This window comes from Ambystoma mexicanum, chromosome 1q (assembly GCF_040938575.1).
Source record: "Ambystoma mexicanum isolate Mex_15411 chromosome 1q, UKY_AmexF1_1, whole genome shotgun sequence".
Lineage (NCBI taxonomy): Eukaryota > Metazoa > Chordata > Amphibia > Caudata > Ambystomatidae > Ambystoma > Ambystoma mexicanum.
Window position 1 is genome coordinate 395,405,278 of NC_090922.1, and position 19,688 is coordinate 395,424,965.

Below are 19,688 nucleotides of genomic sequence, written 5' to 3' on the forward strand. Positions count from 1 at the left end.
TTCAGAACTGTTTTGCATTTTCCAGTAAGGCGCAGGGATGCAGCTTCGCCATATAGATTGCCAGGGCAAGTCCTCAGATACATTCTTACATGGTGCAACTCCTCACCCTCCTCAACGTCTGGAAAAGGTATGTCTGGATAGCTACGACCCTAAAATAAACGTAAGGGCGTTAAAACACTCTCGGCCCAAAACATAGCTTTAACAAATGGGATCTCAAGATATTTGGAATGTCACACAAAATAAAATTCTCTTCACAAATAGTAAAAGGTGAAATATGCAGATGTATTCGAGGCACGTTTGGCTCCATTAACTTGTTTTCAATTTCTTTTATCAAAGATTTCGAGTCTTTTCTTATTTAAATGGCCATGCTACTAGTTGACTTATTCTTCTTGCCAATTGCTATAGGGGTGCACTTTGCTGTTTGTAAAGTAAAACCAGTTTAATGTCCCCTATACATTAAGCCATGTTTTGAAGGCAAGTGCATTAGGTGGCTTTTCCATATCATTTTCCAATTCTGGATTGCTGGAAAATGCCTCCTAAATGTATGAGACTCCACGAGGGAGAAAGCAAACAACTGCTTATGTCCCAGTAGCGCCGGATGACTGCCTCATAGATCAGTTTTCATGCCATAGATCATTGACTCTCGGTTGGAACCACCGTTTTTTAATGTGATTTCTGAAATGTGTGACTGCCTTTCACTGGCCCCGTCTGCAGGGTCCATTGGATGCCGGCAAAATGAACTTGTGCCCTGGAGAGTCTTCAACCAACACTTTGCCTAAGTTGCTCTCTGGTTGGGCCACACTGTCAGTGTACACCGACGCTTCTGGCGGCAGGTCCAAGTGAGTGGCGGCCACACCCAATAGTCTTTGCTCGTTGTGCCAGTAAACCTGGTCTTTGGGCGGGCATGAAGGCTCAGTGAGTGTGAATGTCTATGCCCACCATCGAAGATCACGCGACACACAGCTCTGCAACCACTGTGACAGAGCAAGCAGTGTGGCCTCAGGGCTTCACTATTTGTCCATTGATCTTTGGGATGCCTTTCGGATGGTGTAATGGCCCTTTCTAGAAGAGGGGTGGTGGGTATAGAATCTGCAAAAGCCAGCTTGGAGAAGTGGGAGAAAGACATAGTCCACTTCGGACACCTCTCGGCATGTTTGGTGCCTTGGTGCATGTTGCCCAATGCAAACGTACTGCAGGGGAAACGGGCATTCCCTTGTTCTCATGCTGAACTCCCACATCCCAATGAGAGCTCCTCTTTTTGAATACACAAGTAGAGAATCTTTGCTATTGCAATCACTATCTGTAGTGCCATATTGAGGTGGAAGCACAGAAATGTATGTAATAGATTACAGCCGGGAGTGCGCCATGCTAATACCTCAATTGCTCTGTTAGGCGTAGGCCTCTCTCTTACTATGCAGGACTCCCAAATCTAGCTGTGTTTTAGGATTGTACTGAATTATTCAATTGTTTCTCAAATCCAGCTGTGTATCGTACTACACTCAATTGTTCTGTTGGGCGTGGGCCTCTCGCTCCACTGTGCAGGACTCTCATATCTAGCTGCTGTAGCACCACGTAGGATTCCCAAATCTAGGCATTCAGCCATACTGTTATGATTAGCTACAAAACATATAACCCACTAATCAAAAAGCTCAAACCTCCTGCATGCTTAAATCACTCAAACTCACACAACCACCTCTCGCACTACAAGCCACATGGACTTCACCACACTGCAACATCACATAAGCCGCACCAACTGCACACGAGGTCTGACATTGCTCCGATACTCGTACCAAAGCTCTGCGCACGGTGTACACCGAGATGAAGCTGCCAACAGAACACCACTCGTCTCACTATCGTACTTCCTCTTCACCCTACTAACCCATCCCGCTGTTTCGTTTGCAGATCCGCCAGATTGCCTGGGGACCAACTCTGTTGGTGACAGTGCACGCTACAAATACCTTTAACATTTAACATGGGCCGTTTTTGTGGAGAAATTGTAATAGCGCTTTGGGAGAGAGTTCCCTAATTTACCATACTCCTTCCTTGCTGGTATTGATTTTACCTGCAAAATTGTAGCATTGTTGAAATATGTGCTAGATGCCATCATCGGCTGTAATCCAGATTACACTGCCATCGAAAGGCAATATTCCTTGTACCAATAGCATACGAGAGGAAGGTTGGCTTTCTTAATTCATTATTTAGCTGGCAAATCTCTGATTCTTCCTGAATCACACGACTCTTGTTTACATCACCCCTAAAAGTACCACCTATGAAAAGAAGTATTGATGCAGATGCATTGATGCCAATACCGCACCCTTTGTGCATTCTTAAAACCACCAAGGTTTTTGTTCCACCCACTCTACTTACAGGGTGAAAATCACGTTGATGGTCTCGAGCACTTTATGAGCTAAGTAAATTGCACTTTTTCTTGATCTTTTAAATGTTCACTATGTGTGTTTATTATTTTGTTAGTGGCACTCTTTTGAATAGTATCATGCTCTTATCTTGCATCTAATGAATGAATTCATTTTCAACGTGTTCCCTTTTTAACATCCTTCTGAATTGTATCTTTGATCTGCAGGTAGAATTTGAGTGGCTGAGGCAGTTTTGGTTTCAAGGCAACCGCTATAGAAAATGCACTGACTGGTGGCATGCACCAATGGCTCACCTAGAAGACCTGTGGAGGGACATGGAGTTGATGGTAAGTACCAAATATTGCATAAAAGCACAAAAAGTGCTTTAACCTAATAAACCGCAGACTTTGCCGTTAAGCTGCCTGATCTTGGCCAGAGCCCTAATACTCTGCAGAATTGACTACTGTAATGCCATATACAGTGGTGCTAATAAATCTACCATCCAAAAGCTCCAAACTCTACAGAACAATGCCCTAAGAGCAGCCCTAGGCATAAATAAAAAAAAACACATCTCCTCCTTGAGACGTCAGCACAAATGGTTATCCACATCCAATAAAATGCAAATAAAAACGCTTTCCTTGACCTATAGAGCCCTCAATAACGCAGCCCCTAGCTACCTTATAGATCAACTCCAGAGAAGAACTTCTCTCAGACCTACCAGAACGGGGAATGTTAACTGTCTGACCATACCTATATATAAGCTCACCACTGTTGGTGGAAACAGCTTTACTGTAAAGGCAGCTAAATTCTGTAACTCATTGCCTCAAGACCCGAGAGCCGACCAACCCTACCTACACTTCAGAAAAAATGTAATAAAATACATCATCGCTACTGACCCCTAGTCTCCCAGTCCCCGTTGTGGATCTGCCCACATCTGAAGAGACCTTCTTCAGATTCTCACTCTGCATTAATAGTGCATTACTGCGTTAACATCTGAAGACCATGTGTAATCTAGTCTACTTGTGAGCCTAAGTGATATACGAAGGGCTTCACCTTTGCAATATATATTTTTTTGTACAGTGCTTTTGTTTATTTTTGTAATTACATAGGCCATTTTTAGTCTCTGCCCTATTTTGTACATTGTGTATATCTTGTAAGCATGTAAATACTTTATCTATTACCACTCTGTAGTATACAGATAATTAAAGCTGCTGTAGCACAGATTATACAACAAATGTCTACAACCAGCTCACCTTAACAGATCGATGGCTCCAAATAGGAGGACAAATGCAGCTGGGAAAGCTCCCCTGCGAGAGCCCTGGCCCCTCCACCCAGGGTAAAGTGACCCAGGGGAGAGGGCAGGACTCCCAGGGAAACCCTCTAAGGGAACAAAACCCTGGACGAGTTCCACTCGTGCGGATCGGGAAGAAGTTTGAAGAGTAAGCGTCTCCGAAGGCAGAACCAGGATGTCACTCGGGAGGCTTCTTCTAGGTACACGGTAGAGGAAGAAAATAGAAGAAGGTTAGAGGAGAGATCAAGGGAAAAGAAGAGAATGGGAAACAGAAAGTAATCCTCTCACCAACGAAGGAACGAAGTTGGAGGAATTATGTTCAGTGCTGGAGATCGGAGGAGTAGTGAAGCTTTGGGAGACTCTGGAAGGAAAGCAGCAAGTAAGAATCCTAATCGAAAGGAAGGAGGAGCCCCCAGGGATTTGAATTTACTCTAATGGAACTCTGGCAGGATGGGAATCAAATAGGTCTGCTAGAGATGGCAGACTGAGAAAGAGACGGGAGAATGCTGCAGGGTGAATCTGAATAGGGGATGAAAAACAGGGTTAGAAGGAACAGTAAGCACAAGAGGAATTAACTAGCAGAAGTGAGAAGGAGGTCTCCGAAGCAAACTCACGGAGCGCCAAAGGCAGAAGCGACGCGAAGCACTGTCCGCTTCGATTCCGGATAAAGGATCACGTGAGCAGTTGGCCGTACGTCAAATGAACGTGCAACAACTGGACCGCTACAAGCAGAATGGGGAGAATCACGGGCATCCATCTTGGAACTGTTTGTAAGTAGAGTGCTGCTCAAGTTGGTCCGTGCCCACAAAGACCACTTGGGGCGTTGTGTAACAGTATGCCCCCTCCTCCGGGAGGGCGCCCCGGGTTTACCCGGGTGAAGTAAAAAGAAACGCCGCACCAGACGAGGTGCGTGAACCCCAGAAGCCGGCTCCCAAGTTCTTTCCGCAGGCGAATAACCCTTCCAGTCGATCAGAAACTGCAACCGACCACGTCAGAAGCGTGAGTCACAGATAGCCGCCACTTCAAACTCAGGACCACTGTCCGTGAGCACCGGAGGCGGTAGAGAAACCCCATTTCGGTGAAAGCGATCCCGCACCACCGGTTTGATCTGAGACCGGGTGGATCCGAGACCAGGTAGCCGGTAAGGAAAGTCTGACAGCAGCTGAACCTATCTTTGATAGAACTTGAAATGGTCCAAAGTACCTGGGAGACAGTTTAGATGGAACCAAATGACGAGGAAGGAATTTGGACGCCAACCAAACCGAATCTCCGACGGTAAGTTCCATAATGTCACGGCAGTGCAGATCAGCATTCCTTTTTGCTCGATCCTCAGCCTTCTATAAAGACTGCTTAGCCAGTTTCTGTCCTTCGTGGATGTCAGCAATTAGTGAATCAACACCCGGGCAGCCAGAATCAGAAGGTGACACATTCGGAGCAAAGGACGGATGATATCCATAGGAACAAAAAAAGGGCTGGTCTCGAGGGTTTGATTTAACCGCTCGGTTTGACCGTTAGTTTGAGGATGGTATCCGGAAGAGAGTGCACGTTTGATGCCCAGAATGCGACAAACATGTTGCCAAAAGAGAGAGGTGTACTGGGGTCCTCTATCCGATACTATGGTGTCTGGCAATCCATGGCGAGAAAAGATGTCAGAGAGGAAGACCTTCGCCATGAAAGGTGCACTGGGTAGTTTTCGTAAAGGAGTAAAGTGCGCCAACTTGGTGAAGTAATCAATAGTTACCATGATCGTAGTCTTGTTTTCAGATAGTGGTAGATCCGATACGAAATCGGTTGAAATGATTTGCCAAGGCCGGTCTGGAATGGGCATTCTTGCTAATAATCCCAACGGCGGCGATCATCGAGGAATCTTGGCATGAGCACATATTTTGCAGGCTGCAAAGTAGTCCCGGACGTCAGATCTTATGGATGGCCACCAGAAGTGTTGTTGGATGAGTTCTACGGTGGAGAGCACGCCCCGATGTCCTGCAGCTCGTGAGTCATGGCAGATCTTTAACACCTCCAGTTGTAAGGAAGGGATGGGAATCAGTACTTGAGTACTATGAAAATAATATCCGGTTTCCTTGGTTAAATGATGGGTATTTGCAAGTCCTTCACAAAAGGCTCTGTTAAGGTTGGTGGATGTTCGTACTTCTTGAAGGAAATCGGTCAACACTGCAACGAATCGAGCATTGGAAAACATCTTTTCAGAGCAGAAAGAGAAAGTTGGAGAATCCTTACGGGATAAGGCATCCGCTCTCAAATTGTGTTTGCCAGGCCAGTAAATAAATTCAATCCGAAAGGGCAAAAGGAAATAAGCCCATCGGGCCTGCCTACTATTTGTGGTATAAGCGTTCTGAAGGACTTTGAGGTTTTGGTGATCCGTGCGCACCCTAACTGGAAAAGGAGATCCCAAAAGTAAATGTCTCCATTCCTCGAAGGTGCGTTTGATAGCCATCAGTTCCTTCTCGAGAACAGAATATTTCAACTCGGCAGAATTGAAAGTCTTGCATAAGTATGCTACAGGTCCTTCATCCCCCTGTTCTGATAGCTGTAACAGAACGGCTCCCAAAGCATTCTGAGAGGCATCCGTTTCCACAATGAATTGTTTGGATTGGTCAGGGGTGATCAAAACAGTTTCGGAAGTAAACATTTTCTTCAACCTGCCAAATGCCTTCTGAGCCGATTAATTCCAGGAAAATGAGACACCTTTCTTGAGAAGTCGAATCAAGGGAAGTATGATTTCTGAGAAGCAAGGAAGACATTTCTGATAGAAATTAGCGAATCCTAAAAACCTCTGGATGTCTTTTATCCCAGCAGGAACGGGCCAGTCCACTACAGCTGAAACCTTTTTTGGATCCATGGAAATTCCCTGGGAGGATAACAGAAACCCTAGATAGGTTACTTGTTTCTGGTGAAATTCACACTTGGAGGCTTTACAGTAAAGACGGTTTGATTTCAAGCGTTCTAGTACAGTATTCACATTATGAATGTGATCTTCCAGATTGTTGGAATAAACAAGGATATGTTGGGTGGGGCAGGAGCCACTCCCTAGGTTCAGAACACTGGAACTCTTCTGGAAAGCAGGAACTCTTTTCTTAGGCGTGGCTGTGGAAGGAGACACCTAAGCACTACAGGAGGCTATTTAAACCACACCCGATGGATGAATCTTGCTTTGCGTTATTCTGCATTCTCTGCAGCAGAACGCTCATCGTGTCTTCTGCTTCTGATCCTGGGCCTAAGGGAACAAAGGCTTACCATCCTGGAATCCAGTCTTCAGCAGCACCTGTAAAGACAAAGAAAGAACAGGTTAGCACTACGGTCTTCAGTGGCAGCGCATCTCTTACCTGGTCCATCGGCTGTCACCAACGCCTCGCGCTGCATTCCGGCATCTGAAAGACAAAGGCTTACCTACTCTTCGCACGCTCCGGAGGCCTTCGGCGCTGCATCCCGCATCTGAAAGACAAAAGAAGGTGCGTTTAAAGACATTGGGCAACTTTATTACTCACGTGCCATTACTCCTTCCCACGCCGAATCCAGTGGGTATTCCAGCACCCTTCAGCTTCTCTAAAGCTCCGAACTTGAACCTGCAAGATAAAAGGGACAGTTAGTGCGCATCGTGAAGCAGGCTACAAGCGCTTACTTACGTGCTTCCAGGCGCTTCTATTCCTCACGCGGGTTCGATCCTCAACTCTCATCAGCCCGCCATCCGCCATCGCCGGAACCCTGCAAAACAAGAGATATCATTACAAAAGACTTTTAAGACATTTGAAGTGCCCAGAACTTACCGTTCGTGCAGTTGACGGACACCAGTCCTCTGAGGTCAAGAGGCCTGCACCCTTATCCAGTGAAGAAACTGGTTACGGCACCCTGCCCCGAGGCAGATGGAGAGCTCGGCGTTCACTTACCTAAGGTGAGGGTGTTAACCTTTGGGGTTCTACAGGAGAAGAGAAAGGGAAGAGGAGAGAGGCACCCAATAACCCCAGTTCATTAATCCCATATTTTCTATCTGCAGACATCTTACTCTTCGAGTCAGACATACAGTGCACAGAGGTCCAGCCCAAAGAGCCAACCGTGTGTTACACATCACCTTTGAAGATACGGCATTCACCCAGTCAAGACCGGCGCCTCTGCGGGAATCAGGTGAGCGTTACAGAACGCAAAGCCTATCGCAAAACTCCCACCCAGGCGCTATGGAAACCTCGGATACCGACCAGCTAGCCCAGTTACTTGGGGAACTAAGAGCAGAAGTGCATGCAGCCCGTCAGGAAACGAATGCTCTAAGAAGGGAACTGATTATTTCCAAGGAGCGAACAGACGATCTCGCTAGACAATTGCTACAGTCACAAGCCGGACAAACTTCGTTACCCGCATCAGGGGAAAATCTTCCTTCAACATCCTCTACAAACCCAGTGCAGATCAACCTACCTGGGAATGTACCTCTGGCTCCGCCCGAACGATTTTCTGGTGACCCAAAGAGGTTTGCAGTATTTATTAATCAGTGCCGGTTGCACTTCTTATGCCGGCCAGCAGCCTTTCCAACTGATCAAGCTAAGGTAGCTTTCGTGCTTTCGTACCTTAGTGGCAATGCGGCAGACTGGTCGATCCCTCTAGTTAATCAAGATGATCCGGTTCTCCATGATTTTCGAGCTTTTCAGCTCAGTATGGAAAAACTGTTTGCAAGACATTCACAGGGGCAGGCCTTGGACAATGAGCTCCTTTCATTGCGACAGGGTAATCAAGACCTTTTGGCTTATATTGCGTCTTTCAACAGACTGATAGTGGAAACTCGATGGCCTGAGGACAAAAGGATTACGCTGTTTTATAGAGGTCTACGTGGAGAGCTCAAAGATGTGTTAGCCCAAGTAGTGAATCCCCCGCAAGACTGTTCGGACTATATTGACTTAGTCGTTCAAATTGACCACAGACTGCAGAACAGGAAGGCCGATCGTTCCAAGTTTGATGCTCGAATATTTTCCAAACCACCAACTCCTACCAAAGGAGTAGACTCCGGGGAACCCATGCAAATAGGGGGCCTGAAAGGACCACTAACACAAAAGGAGCGGGAAAGGAGAAAACAGCTGCAATTATGCCTCTATTGCGGAAACTCAGGGCACTTTCTTCGAGACTGTCTGGTGAAACCAGCCAAGAAGGCAGTAGGAGCTGCAATTACCAGGGTCACAAACTCTGAGCAGGGAAACGACCTCGCCCGACAAGAATAGAGGTCCTCTTGCCGAGCGTTAAAACCAGTTCCGTGACCTCGCATTTCGTGATACCTATGGTCCTCATTAGCCCTGAACATCCGGATCGATTACATGCGATTGAAGCTTACGTCGACAGCGGTGCCATCGGCAATTATGTGGATCATGAAATGGTTTTGAGGATGAATCTGACTCTTTGTCCAAAGGCTGTAAAGGACGTCATTACTACGGTGGATGGTACGGAGATAGCCTCCGGACCAGTAACGCATACCACCCAAGAAGTGACGCTAGTAAGTCAAGATGGACACCATGAGAAGATCGTGTTCGATGTGATCAAGGCCCCCCAGTTCCAGATTATTCTAGGAATTCCTTGGTTAGAGAAGCACAATCCTCAGATCGATTGGCGAGCAAGAACGGTTCAGTTTCCAGAATGTGTCTCTACTTGTCACCCTCGACCTGGTGTTGCACTGGCAGCAATTTCCTCGGAGGCTCCTCAGTTACCTCCTGAATACCTAGAATTCCAAGATGTTTTCCGGAAGGATCAGGCTAACTCTCTACCTCCTCATAGGTCTTATGACTGCCAGATAGACCTGATACCTGGATCTACTCCTCCTTGTAGTAGAATTTATGCCCTCACCGAGCCTGAGAATCTTCACCTCCGACAATACCTGGATCAATACCTAGCGAATGGGTTTATTCGTCCTTCCAAGTCCCCTGCTTCCTCAGCTTTGTTCTTCGTTCCAAAAAAAGAAGGGGACCTTAGAACTTGTATAGGTTATCGCGCCCTGAACCAGATCACCGTTAAGAATAGATATCCGTTACCTTTGATCCCTGAACTCCTGGACCAAGTCAGAAAAGCATGCATATATACAAAGCTGGATCTTAGAGGAGCCTACCACTTGGTACGAGTAAAAGAGGGCGATGAATGGAAGACGGCCTTCCGCACCAAGTATGGGCTATTTGAATATCAGGTCATGCCCTTCGGACTTTGCAATGCCCCGGCCGCCTTTCAATATTTTATGAACGATGTCCTCAGAGAGCTCATAGATGTGTGTGTTGTTGTTTACATTGACCACATCCTCGTTTATTCTTCATCGGAAAATGAACATCGGAAACACGTGAAAATGGTCCTCGAGAGATTGCGTCAACACAAACTTTTCGCTAAGTTGGAAAAATGTGTTTTCAACGTGACTGAAGTTGAATTCTTGGGATTCATATTATCACCTAGCGGAGTGCGTATGGATTCAAAGAAGGTCGATGCAATTCTCAAATGGCCATCGCCATCCTCCGTAAAAGGTGTTCAAAGCATGTTAGGCTTCGCTAACTTTTACCGCAGGTTTATCCCCGAATTCTCTCGAATAGTCCAGCCCATCACCGCCTTGTTAAAGAAAAACAAACGTTTTGAATGGTCTACCGAGGCGGAACAAGCTTTCCAGAATTTGAAGACTAGATTTATCTCTGCACCGATCTTAAAACATCCTCGCCCAGAAATCCCCTACATCGTTGAAACTGATGCTTCGAGCCTTGCCATGGGGGCAGTTCTATCACAAAAGGACCCAGTAACCAATCAGTTGCATCCCGTGGCATTTTGGTCCCGCAAATTCTCGCCTCCTGAAATCAATTACACTATTACTGATAAGGAACTTCTAGCTATCAAGTCCGCCTTTAAGGCTTGGCGGCATTATCTTCTGGGGGCCCGACACACCGTTACTGTGATTACAGATCACCGAAACCTGCAATATTTGAAAACCGCAAAAGCTCAATCCTCTAGGCAACTCCGTTGGGCACTATTCTTTGCCGAGTTTGACTTCATAATTACCTATCGACCTGGTACAAAAAACGGTAAAGCTGATGCCCTTTCTCGGATGGGAGTGGAAGAACATTTGATCAATCCTAAACCTGTACCTATCATTCCCGAACAAAGAATTCTAGGTGTAATCGCCACACAATCCATAGAGGAAGTTAAGGATAAAGCCAGGCTACTGGTAACTCCAGCAGACATACAGAATTGGCATCTGCAGGGAAAGGACTTTACGGTGAAGGACAACCTATTATATTTCCAAGAACGCTTATACCTGCCCAGCACAGATTTACAGAAAAAGGTAATCTCTTGTTATCACGATTCTTTAATGGAAGGATATCCCGGTATGACCAAGACCTCGGAAAAGATCAAGCGCTACTTCTGGTGGCCGTCTTGGAAAAAAGATATCAGAGACTTTATAATGTCCTGTGGAGTATGCGCCCAAAACAAGAGTCAAAAGGAAAAACCAGCCGGCCTCTTACGCCCTATTGACATCCCTTGGCATACGCTTTCTATGGACTTCATCACCGATCTACCTCCATGCTCCGGATACAATACGATCCTAGTAATCGTGGACCTATTCTCCAAGATGGCGCATTTCATTCCACTCAAAGGCTTACCAACAGCAGCAACTCTGGCCCGAGAATTTCTCGAAAACATCGTCCGACTGCACGGTTTTCCTTCAGTTCTAATTTCGGATCGAGGTAGTCAATTTATTTGTCATTTTTGGCGAAGTTGCTGTCGGTCGGCTCAAATTGATGTGAGACTTTCGACCAGCCACCACCCTCAAACCGACGGACAAACCGAGAGGACCAATCAAACTCTGGAACAGTATTTGCGCTGCATGCTACAACAAACTGAAAAAACTTGGAAAGATATCCTTTGGATAGCCGAATATGCCTACAATAACTCTGTCCACTCGGGAACTGGGAAGACCCCGTTTTTTCTTTTATACGGTAGTCACCCTCGAACCTCGGAGTTGGATCCACTCCAAGATCTTGGAACACCAGCAGTAGACCACCTGCATTCTACAATCACCCAAGCCTTTAAGGAAGCCGTTTCTCACCTTCAAAGGGCTAAAGAACAATACAAGAAAGGAGCAGACCAACATCGGAAGGAAGCCCCCCAATATCAAGTAGGAGATCAAGTCTGGTTATCCACCACATATCTACCTCTAAAAGGACCACGCACATTCAACCCAAGATACCTTGGTCCCTATTCCATCACTACCATAGTAAATCCAGTAGCGGTCAAGTTGGACTTGCCCCCTCACATGAAGATACATCCGGTCTTCCACGTCTCTCTATTAAAACCCGTGCAACCTCAAACCCGACTAACTACATCTCCAAAACCTATTCTAGTTGATGGAGAACTCGAGTTTGAAGTCAAAAGCATCCTGGATTCCAAGATCTCCAAATCTAAACTATTTTACCTGATTGACTGGAAAGGCTACGGTCCCCAAGAAAGATCCTGGGAACCTGCAGAATATGTCCACGCGCCTCGTCTAATCAAAAGATTTCATCGAACATTTCCTAACAAGCCCAAACCCCCGGAGAAGCCCGGTTTGGGAGGGGCCTTGAGGGGGGGTGCTGTCATGATCTCTGCTTCCAAAAGATCAGGACTTGCCCGACTCCCTTGGAAGCAGACCCATAACCCCGGTTCTGAGTGCCAGCCAGTCCCAATTGGGACCTTTTGGACCCTGTCCTGGCGCCAGTGGCACCAGGCTCATAAAGATGCCCAGTCCCAGCGCTGGAAGCGCCGGGCTCATAATGCTTGGGTGGACTTAACTGCAGCAGACCATGCTGCTTACTTACCTGCCAGTTAAACCCCTGATCCTCTTCTGTTTGGGACTACTTTTCCTGTTGGGTGGGGCAGGAGCCACTCCCTAGGTTCAGAATACTGGAACTCTTCTGGAAAGCAGGAACTCTTTTCTTAGGCGTGGCTGTGGAAGGAGACACCTAAGCACTACAGGAGGCTATTTAAACCACACCCGATGGATGAATCTTGCTTTGCGTTATTCTGCATTCTCTGCAGCAGAACGCTCATCGTGTCTTCTGCTTCTGATCCTGGGCCTAAGGGAACAAAGGCTTGGAATCCAGTCTTCAGCAGCACCTGTAAAGACAAAGAAAGAACAGGTTAGCACTACGGTCTTCAGTGGCAGCGCATCTCTTACCTGGTCCATCGGCTGTCACCAACGCCTCGCGCTGCATTCCGGCATCTGAAAGACAAAGGCTTACCTACTCTTTGCATGCTCCGGAGGTCTTCGCACTGCATTCCGGCATCTGAAAGACAAAAGCTTACCAGCTCTTTGCACGCTCCGGAGGCCTTCGGCGCTGCATCCCGCATCTGAAAGACAAAAGAAGGTGCGTTTAAAGACATTGGGCAACTTTATTACTTACGTGCCATTACTCCTTCCCACGCCGAATCCAGTGGGTATTCCAGCACCCTTCAGCTTCTCTAAAGCTCCGAACTTGAACCTGCAAGATAAAAGGGACAGTTAGTGCGCATCGTGAAGCAGGCTACAAGCGCTTACTTACGTGCTTCCAGGCGCTTCTATTCCTCACGCGGGTTCGATCCTCAGCTCTCATCAGCCCACCATCCGCTATCGCCGGAACCCTGCAAAACAAGAGATATCATTACAAAAGACTTTTAAGACATTTGAAGTGCCCAGAACTTACCGTTCGTGCAGTTAACGACGGACAGCAGTCCTCTGAGGTCAAGAGGCCTGCACCCTTATCCAGTGAAGAAACTGGTTACGGCACCCTGCCCCGAGGCAGATGGAGAGCTCGGCGTTCACTTACCTAAGGTGAGGGTGTTAACCTTTGGGGTTCTACAGGAGAAGAGAAAGGGAAGAGGAGAGAGGCACCCAATAACCCCAGTTCATTAATCCCATATTTTCTATCTGCAGACATCTTACTCTTCGAGTCAGACATACAGTGCACAGAGGTCCAGCCCAAAGAGCCAACCGTGTGTTACACATCACCTTTGAAGATACGGCATTCACCCAGTCAAGACCGGCGCCTCTGCGGGAATCAGGTGAGCGTTACAGGAATCTCGAGTTGGCTTATGGAGGATACAGCGGATTTGAGTGTCTCTTCGGAAGGTATGCGGATCCCCACTGACTCTTGAGAAAGACAATGATGGACACAATACTCCGACCCTAGAAAAAGGGTTCCAGCTGACCAATTTATGAACGGGTTGTGGAGTTTCAACCAGGGGAGCCGTAGAATGATAGGGTAATGGGCCGTCCTAATGACATCAAAGACGTGGGTTTCCTTATGACTTGCCAGCATGCAAGTGAGCGGAATGGTCTGTTCTTTAATGGGACCAGAACTTAGAGGACTACCATCCACTCCCTGAATGGGAGTGACAATAGTTTTTGGCACCTGAGCGATTCCGTGTTTCTTTGCCCACTCCACATCCACAAAATTTCCAGCCGCTCCACAGTCAATCAAAGCAGGGATTCCTGGTATGATGTTTTCTGAGAATATAACAGACAAAGAGACTACCACCATGAACTGGTGTGTTGGAGAATTATCAAGAGACATACTTGTCTGACATGGGGAAGAATACTTTTGTACGCTTACCGATCTTCCTCTAACGGTAAGGCTTTGAAGTTTCCCGACTTCGGGTTCGGAGAGCGGCGTGGAGGAACCAAGTGGCAATCTTTCAAAACATGAGAGGATGATCCGCAGTACATGCTCAGCTTTAAAGTCCTTCTCCTCTCCCTTTCAGTAGCCGAAATCGGTCCTCGGAATGGTCCTGATTTGCATGGGTTCTTCGGTCTGAGTCAGATTTTTTTGGGTTGTAGGGGTAAACTCTAACTGAGGTCGTGTTCCTTTGCTCTTTTTTCTCTCGTATGTCCGTTCATACATACGGTAATCAATTTGCATGGTTAAAGTGATCATATCTGCTAAATTAGCGGGGCGAGGGACCTTAGAGACCTCATCCTTGAGTTCATTCGTTAGGCCTCTCCGAAAAAGCGTGAGAAGGCCTTCATCTAGCCAGCCCAGTTCGGAGGATAGTTGTTTGAATTGAGTAATGTACCAAAGTAATTCTCTGCTTCCTTGTTTTAGATCGAGGAGCCGTCCTTGTGTGGCAACCGAAATTTCCTTCCTACCGAACATGGTTTTAAGGCTGTTGGTGAAGGCGGAGTAGGAGTCAAGGATTACGTTGTTGGAGGTAACTAACGGGGTAGCCCATGCTAAAGCAGGCCCGGAAAGATGTGAAATAACATAGCCCACCTTATCTTTATCGGTAGGAAAAAAGCGAGGTTTGAAAGTGAATTGGATAGTGCAGCTGTCGAGGAATTCTTTTAATTTGTATGGATCACCATCGTACATAACAGAATGTAACGACGACGGGGGAGTGTCAGAAAAGGCCCTAGCTACTTGATGCCTTAGTTGCGCATTGTCCTGTTTTAGGGATTGCATCTCTAAGGACATGGCCTGCATAGCCGCCATTAGCTGCTGCATTTGTTGTTCCATTTGGGACATCGGCTGTCAATATCTTGGGCGTCGCTTACTATTACCACTCTGTAGTATACAGATAATTAAAGCTGCTGTAGCAAAGATTATACAACAAATCTCTACAACCAGCTCACCTTGACAGATCGATGGCTCCAAATGGAAGGACCAATGCAGCTGGGAAAGCTCCCCTGCGAGAGCCCTGGCCCCTCCACCCTGGGTAAAGTGACCCAGGGGAGAGAGCAGGGCTCCCAGGGAAACCCTCTAAGGAAAGAAAACCCTGGACGAGTTCCACTCGTGCGGATCGGGACGAAGTTTGAAGAGTAAGCGTCTCCGAAGGCAGAACCAGGATGTCACTCGGGAGGCTTCTTCTAGGTACACGGTAGAGGAAGAAAATAGAAGAAGGTTAGAGGAGAGATTATGGGGAAAGAAGAGAATGGGAAACAGAAAGTAATCCTTTCACCAACGAAGGAACGAAGTTGGAGGAATTATGTTCAGTGCTGGAGATCGGAGGAGTAGTGAAGCTTCGGGAGACTCTGGAAGGAAAGCAGCAAGTAAGAATCCTAATCGAAAGGAAGGAGGAGCCCTCACGGATCTGAACTTACTCTAATGGAAGTCTGGCAGGAACGGGAATCAAATAGGTCTGCCAGAGATGGCAGACTGAGAAAGAGGCAGGAGAATGCTGCAGGGTGAATCTGAATAGGGGATGAAAAACAGGGTTAGAAGGAACAATAAGCACAAGAGGAATTAACTAGCAGAAGTTAGAAGGAGGTCTCAGAAGCGAACTCACGGAGCGCCAAAGGCAGAAGCGACGCGAAGCACTGTCCGCTTCGATTCCGGATAAAGGATCACGTGAGCAGTTGGCCGTACGTCAAATGAACGTGCAACAACTGGACCGCTACAAGCAGAATGGGGAGAATCACGGGCATCCATCTTGGAACTGTTTGTAAGTAGAGTGCCGCACAAGCGGGTCCGTGCCCACAAAGACCACTTGCGGCGATGTGTAACAGTATCCTGTGCATATTTTGCAACTTTGTAAGCTTTGCATCTCCATACTGCTGTGCCCTTTTACTTACGAGTCTGGTGCGCATGACAAATGAATAAACAAACAAACAAGTGTCAGTCAAGAGCGTGGACTTATTTGGGTGGGCCACATAGGGACAACAGTAGTGATTATGCATAGCTTTAATTGTATATTGACCACATTTCAGGATCTGCTCATCTGCTCTTTGTGGGTAAGTAATTTGATTTAAAATTCACACATAGGATCACATTGATGTCAACTGTGATGAATCTTGACAGTTCGTCCCTTCTCCCAAGAGGGGAGTCACGGCCTCTGAGGCCAGAGAGTTAAGCCACACCTTTTGAGGCCAGGGAGGTGATATCGCTACGGAAGACCCTCCCTAGGGGTGCTAGGCAAGTGGGTCCTCACTGGGGGTGACTTCCCTCTTGGGGACAAGGACTCCAATTCGAACATGGAACTCCCGATTAAAAGTGCCCTTTGGGCATATATGGATGTCAGAAAAACGGTTGCATTCCCCGTTACAACTATGACTCACAAAGAGTCTTCCATGACCCTATTGGCTTCAGGCAATGGTGAACCTCCCCTGAATGCCATAATCATGGAAGACGGACATCATTTCATTAATGCTAATGACGTGTATAAGACACAAGCATTTTTTGAATAGAGGAGGAACTCCCATGGTGGGAGGAGAGCAAGTGCTATTCGTGAATCAAGACCACATGTAGTCAGAGTGCTTCTTCTGGTTCATCACACAAGGTTATGTCATTGAGGTCTGACTTACTCAGAAACATCTCTTTTGGGCTCATAAGGTAATCTATCAAAGACCTAATGTGCCCAGCTCTTGGCAAGCGGACCCTTGCTCCTCTCAACTTATGACGGTGCTAGCGCCTCAGTTTCCACACAAATATGTATATATTTTTTTAAATTGTAGAGCGCGCACAAACCCAGAGGCATCAGGGTGTTTTTACCAGTTACATGGGCCCAGGGTGGGCATAGGCATAAGTGTAGGTACTGTGAGACACCTGAGGGTATTCTCCCAAGCAGACCTCTGGAAACCCTTAGTCAGGTGGCCTAGGAAGGGCCCAACCTCTCAGACCGCATCTCTAGGAGCGGACGAGCAAGAGAGGGATCACCTGGATAGGGGAGCCCAGGGTTGTGCTCAAGGAAATACCCCAGGTGAGACACAGAATGGCACCGGAGAGGAGGAGGAAATCCCTAAGTTCTTTATAAGTTATAATACATCTGCCTCGCTTGCTCCCGTTGAAACTCTCCTGCCCAGATCCAACAACCCCTCCATGCATAACCAATACCCTAAGGCCCCAAACCAGATTACACCCAAAATGTATATATCCCAGATTCCCTATTTCCCTGTTTCCTATCCGAAAACTCTCAACCATTCTTCTCCACGTCGATATGATTATTCTTTTCCATGTTCCCAGTCTGCTTAAACAAAACACTACCGTTCCCACAATCCCCCCCCCCCTGTTCATCTTATGATAACAATTCCGGTCATTCCAGTTTGTTTCCAAAACCCTGCCCATCTCTCCCTTCTAAGGTCACCAATCCTCCTGATACTAGGGTGGTAATTCCCTATAATACTTCTTCCCCGTCCTACCCTGTAGAAAACTCTGACACTAACCACCCTCCCTCCCCCCTTTTTCTACACAAACCCTTTTGCACACCACAGACAGTGGATTAACACCCGAGCTGTTCACCTGTCCTGTCCTAATGCAAGGGTCAGGCAAAGTCAGCAAATTGACTATGCCCACACACACTTGACGGCCCTTTCCTTTATCTACAGGGATAAAAGTTGGAGCACGAAAGCACACAATGAGCAAGGCAGACCGCACAACATGAGAGCTAACTCAGCACAGCAGTTCAAGAGGAGGTGAAATACGGCGAATACTGAGAGGGTTACAAGGATAGATGCGACCTGGCCCTTTCCGATCCAGGCCTGTGAAACCTCCGCAATCGGAAACATAAGACCGCGAACAAAGGCCAGCGTGTGTTTCAGCAGATGTCTAAGGTGCAAGCCGGGGAGAGACGCTTGTCTTGGCAACTTTGACTCGAAGAAGAAGAAAGCCAAGCGGTTTATCACAGCTGGTCAGTTGAGGGGAGAGTTGATAAGAAACCAAACTGTGTTGAACGAAAAGTAGAAAGAGCTGATTTGAACTTTGAAAGGAACTATTGAGAAAAGTTGGGGGGAAATCCATAACAAAGAAGGCAGGCACCAAGGGGGTGCTCACGCAGGAAACTCAGGATGATTACCCGATGATAAAAGACTAACATAATCAGAATGCCTTGGCAAGAGACGAAGAGAGGTCAAAGTGGTCATACAGGGGTCTTGCAAAGTCCTCTATACTGTCAAAAGTCTTTGACCGACCGATGATTTTGAAAGAAAGGGAAATTAATCCTACATGGTGAAAACGAATACATGAACTGTTTGTTAAAAGTTGGCAAGAGTGAACCCGGTGGAGGGAAGCCGACAACCAGAATAGCGCGTTAAGTGAAGTGAAGCAGACTAAGGGGTGTCTACAGGGAACTGTCTGTTGGCGAGAGTGAACCCGGCAGAGGGAAGCCGACAATTGGTCACGAAGCCTGAAGAACTGTTTAAAAAGACATTAAGATCCGTGGAAGTAAGAAGCATTGGAAGACCAGGGGAAATTAATGGTTCCCCTTGTCAAGTGGGTCCGAGGCCGGTCGAGGGCGATCCAAGGGTGAAAAGTCCTCACCAAAACTGCATTGAGAAAGGAACTTTTTGTTTGTTTGTTGTTGACTACATCAGGCCCTTGAAGGTAAGAGACTTTTTATTGAAGAGAGACTAATCCATAGAAGAACCTGATAGCTGGAATGGAACTGTTAGCTCGTGCTGAGAAGGCTCGAGCGTGTGCTGTGCTCCAAGGTCCCACCTTGTCCCGTGCTGAAAACTTGGGTAATGGAAACCCCTGGCAACCACATCCTGACTTATTATTTGTGAACACTTCTTTCTCTATTGCACCCTTATCCCACACTCTTTTTGTAATTAGTTGTAAGGAATTGACAATAGGTTTTTCTTAGTATAGGTCCTTTTATTTTGACACAACACCACAAGGACTGTCTTATTTTTCATTTGATGGTCGATGCTTGCTCCCATCTTATATTTAGGTTTAGATTAGGCATTTCTCCACCCTGCATTTACAGTTTAATAAACACCTTTGAACTGTGATCACTTGTGTCTGTCTTTACTGCTGCCACCATGAGTTCCTTTCATATGGTAAAACACAACCAATTGTTGCCAGCTGGTAACCCTATTATGCACTCCTGGGGGACATAAAGTCCCAGTGTTAGGACTCACCACCAATACGGACTAGCTTAGCAGGAGCGCTGAACAATGGAACCCAGAAGTCGCTGAAGAATTCTTGCTACAATTGTACCTTTCTACTGTGTAAGACTAACAGACAGAAAGTTCCAATAGTCTGAAGAGGAGACACACACCCACGAGGTGCCAACTAGAGAAACAACAAAAGGAAACTTAATCGATACCACTGTTTGCTTGAAAACATCCATACAACCAG

At 46.8% G+C, this 19,688-nt stretch overlaps 1 protein-coding gene across 1 annotated transcript in view; it reads left to right on the plus strand.

Annotated features, from left to right (window-relative positions):
* FTO (FTO alpha-ketoglutarate dependent dioxygenase) overlaps positions 1 to 19,688 on the plus strand; it is a 2,588,464-nt gene that overhangs the window by 1,052,832 nt on the left and 1,515,944 nt on the right. Inside the window, exon 7 of the mRNA XM_069639585.1 lies at positions 2,582 to 2,701. Coding sequence (XP_069495686.1) covers positions 2,582 to 2,701 — 120 coding nt within the window. The remainder of the gene's footprint in view (positions 1 to 2,581; positions 2,702 to 19,688) is intronic.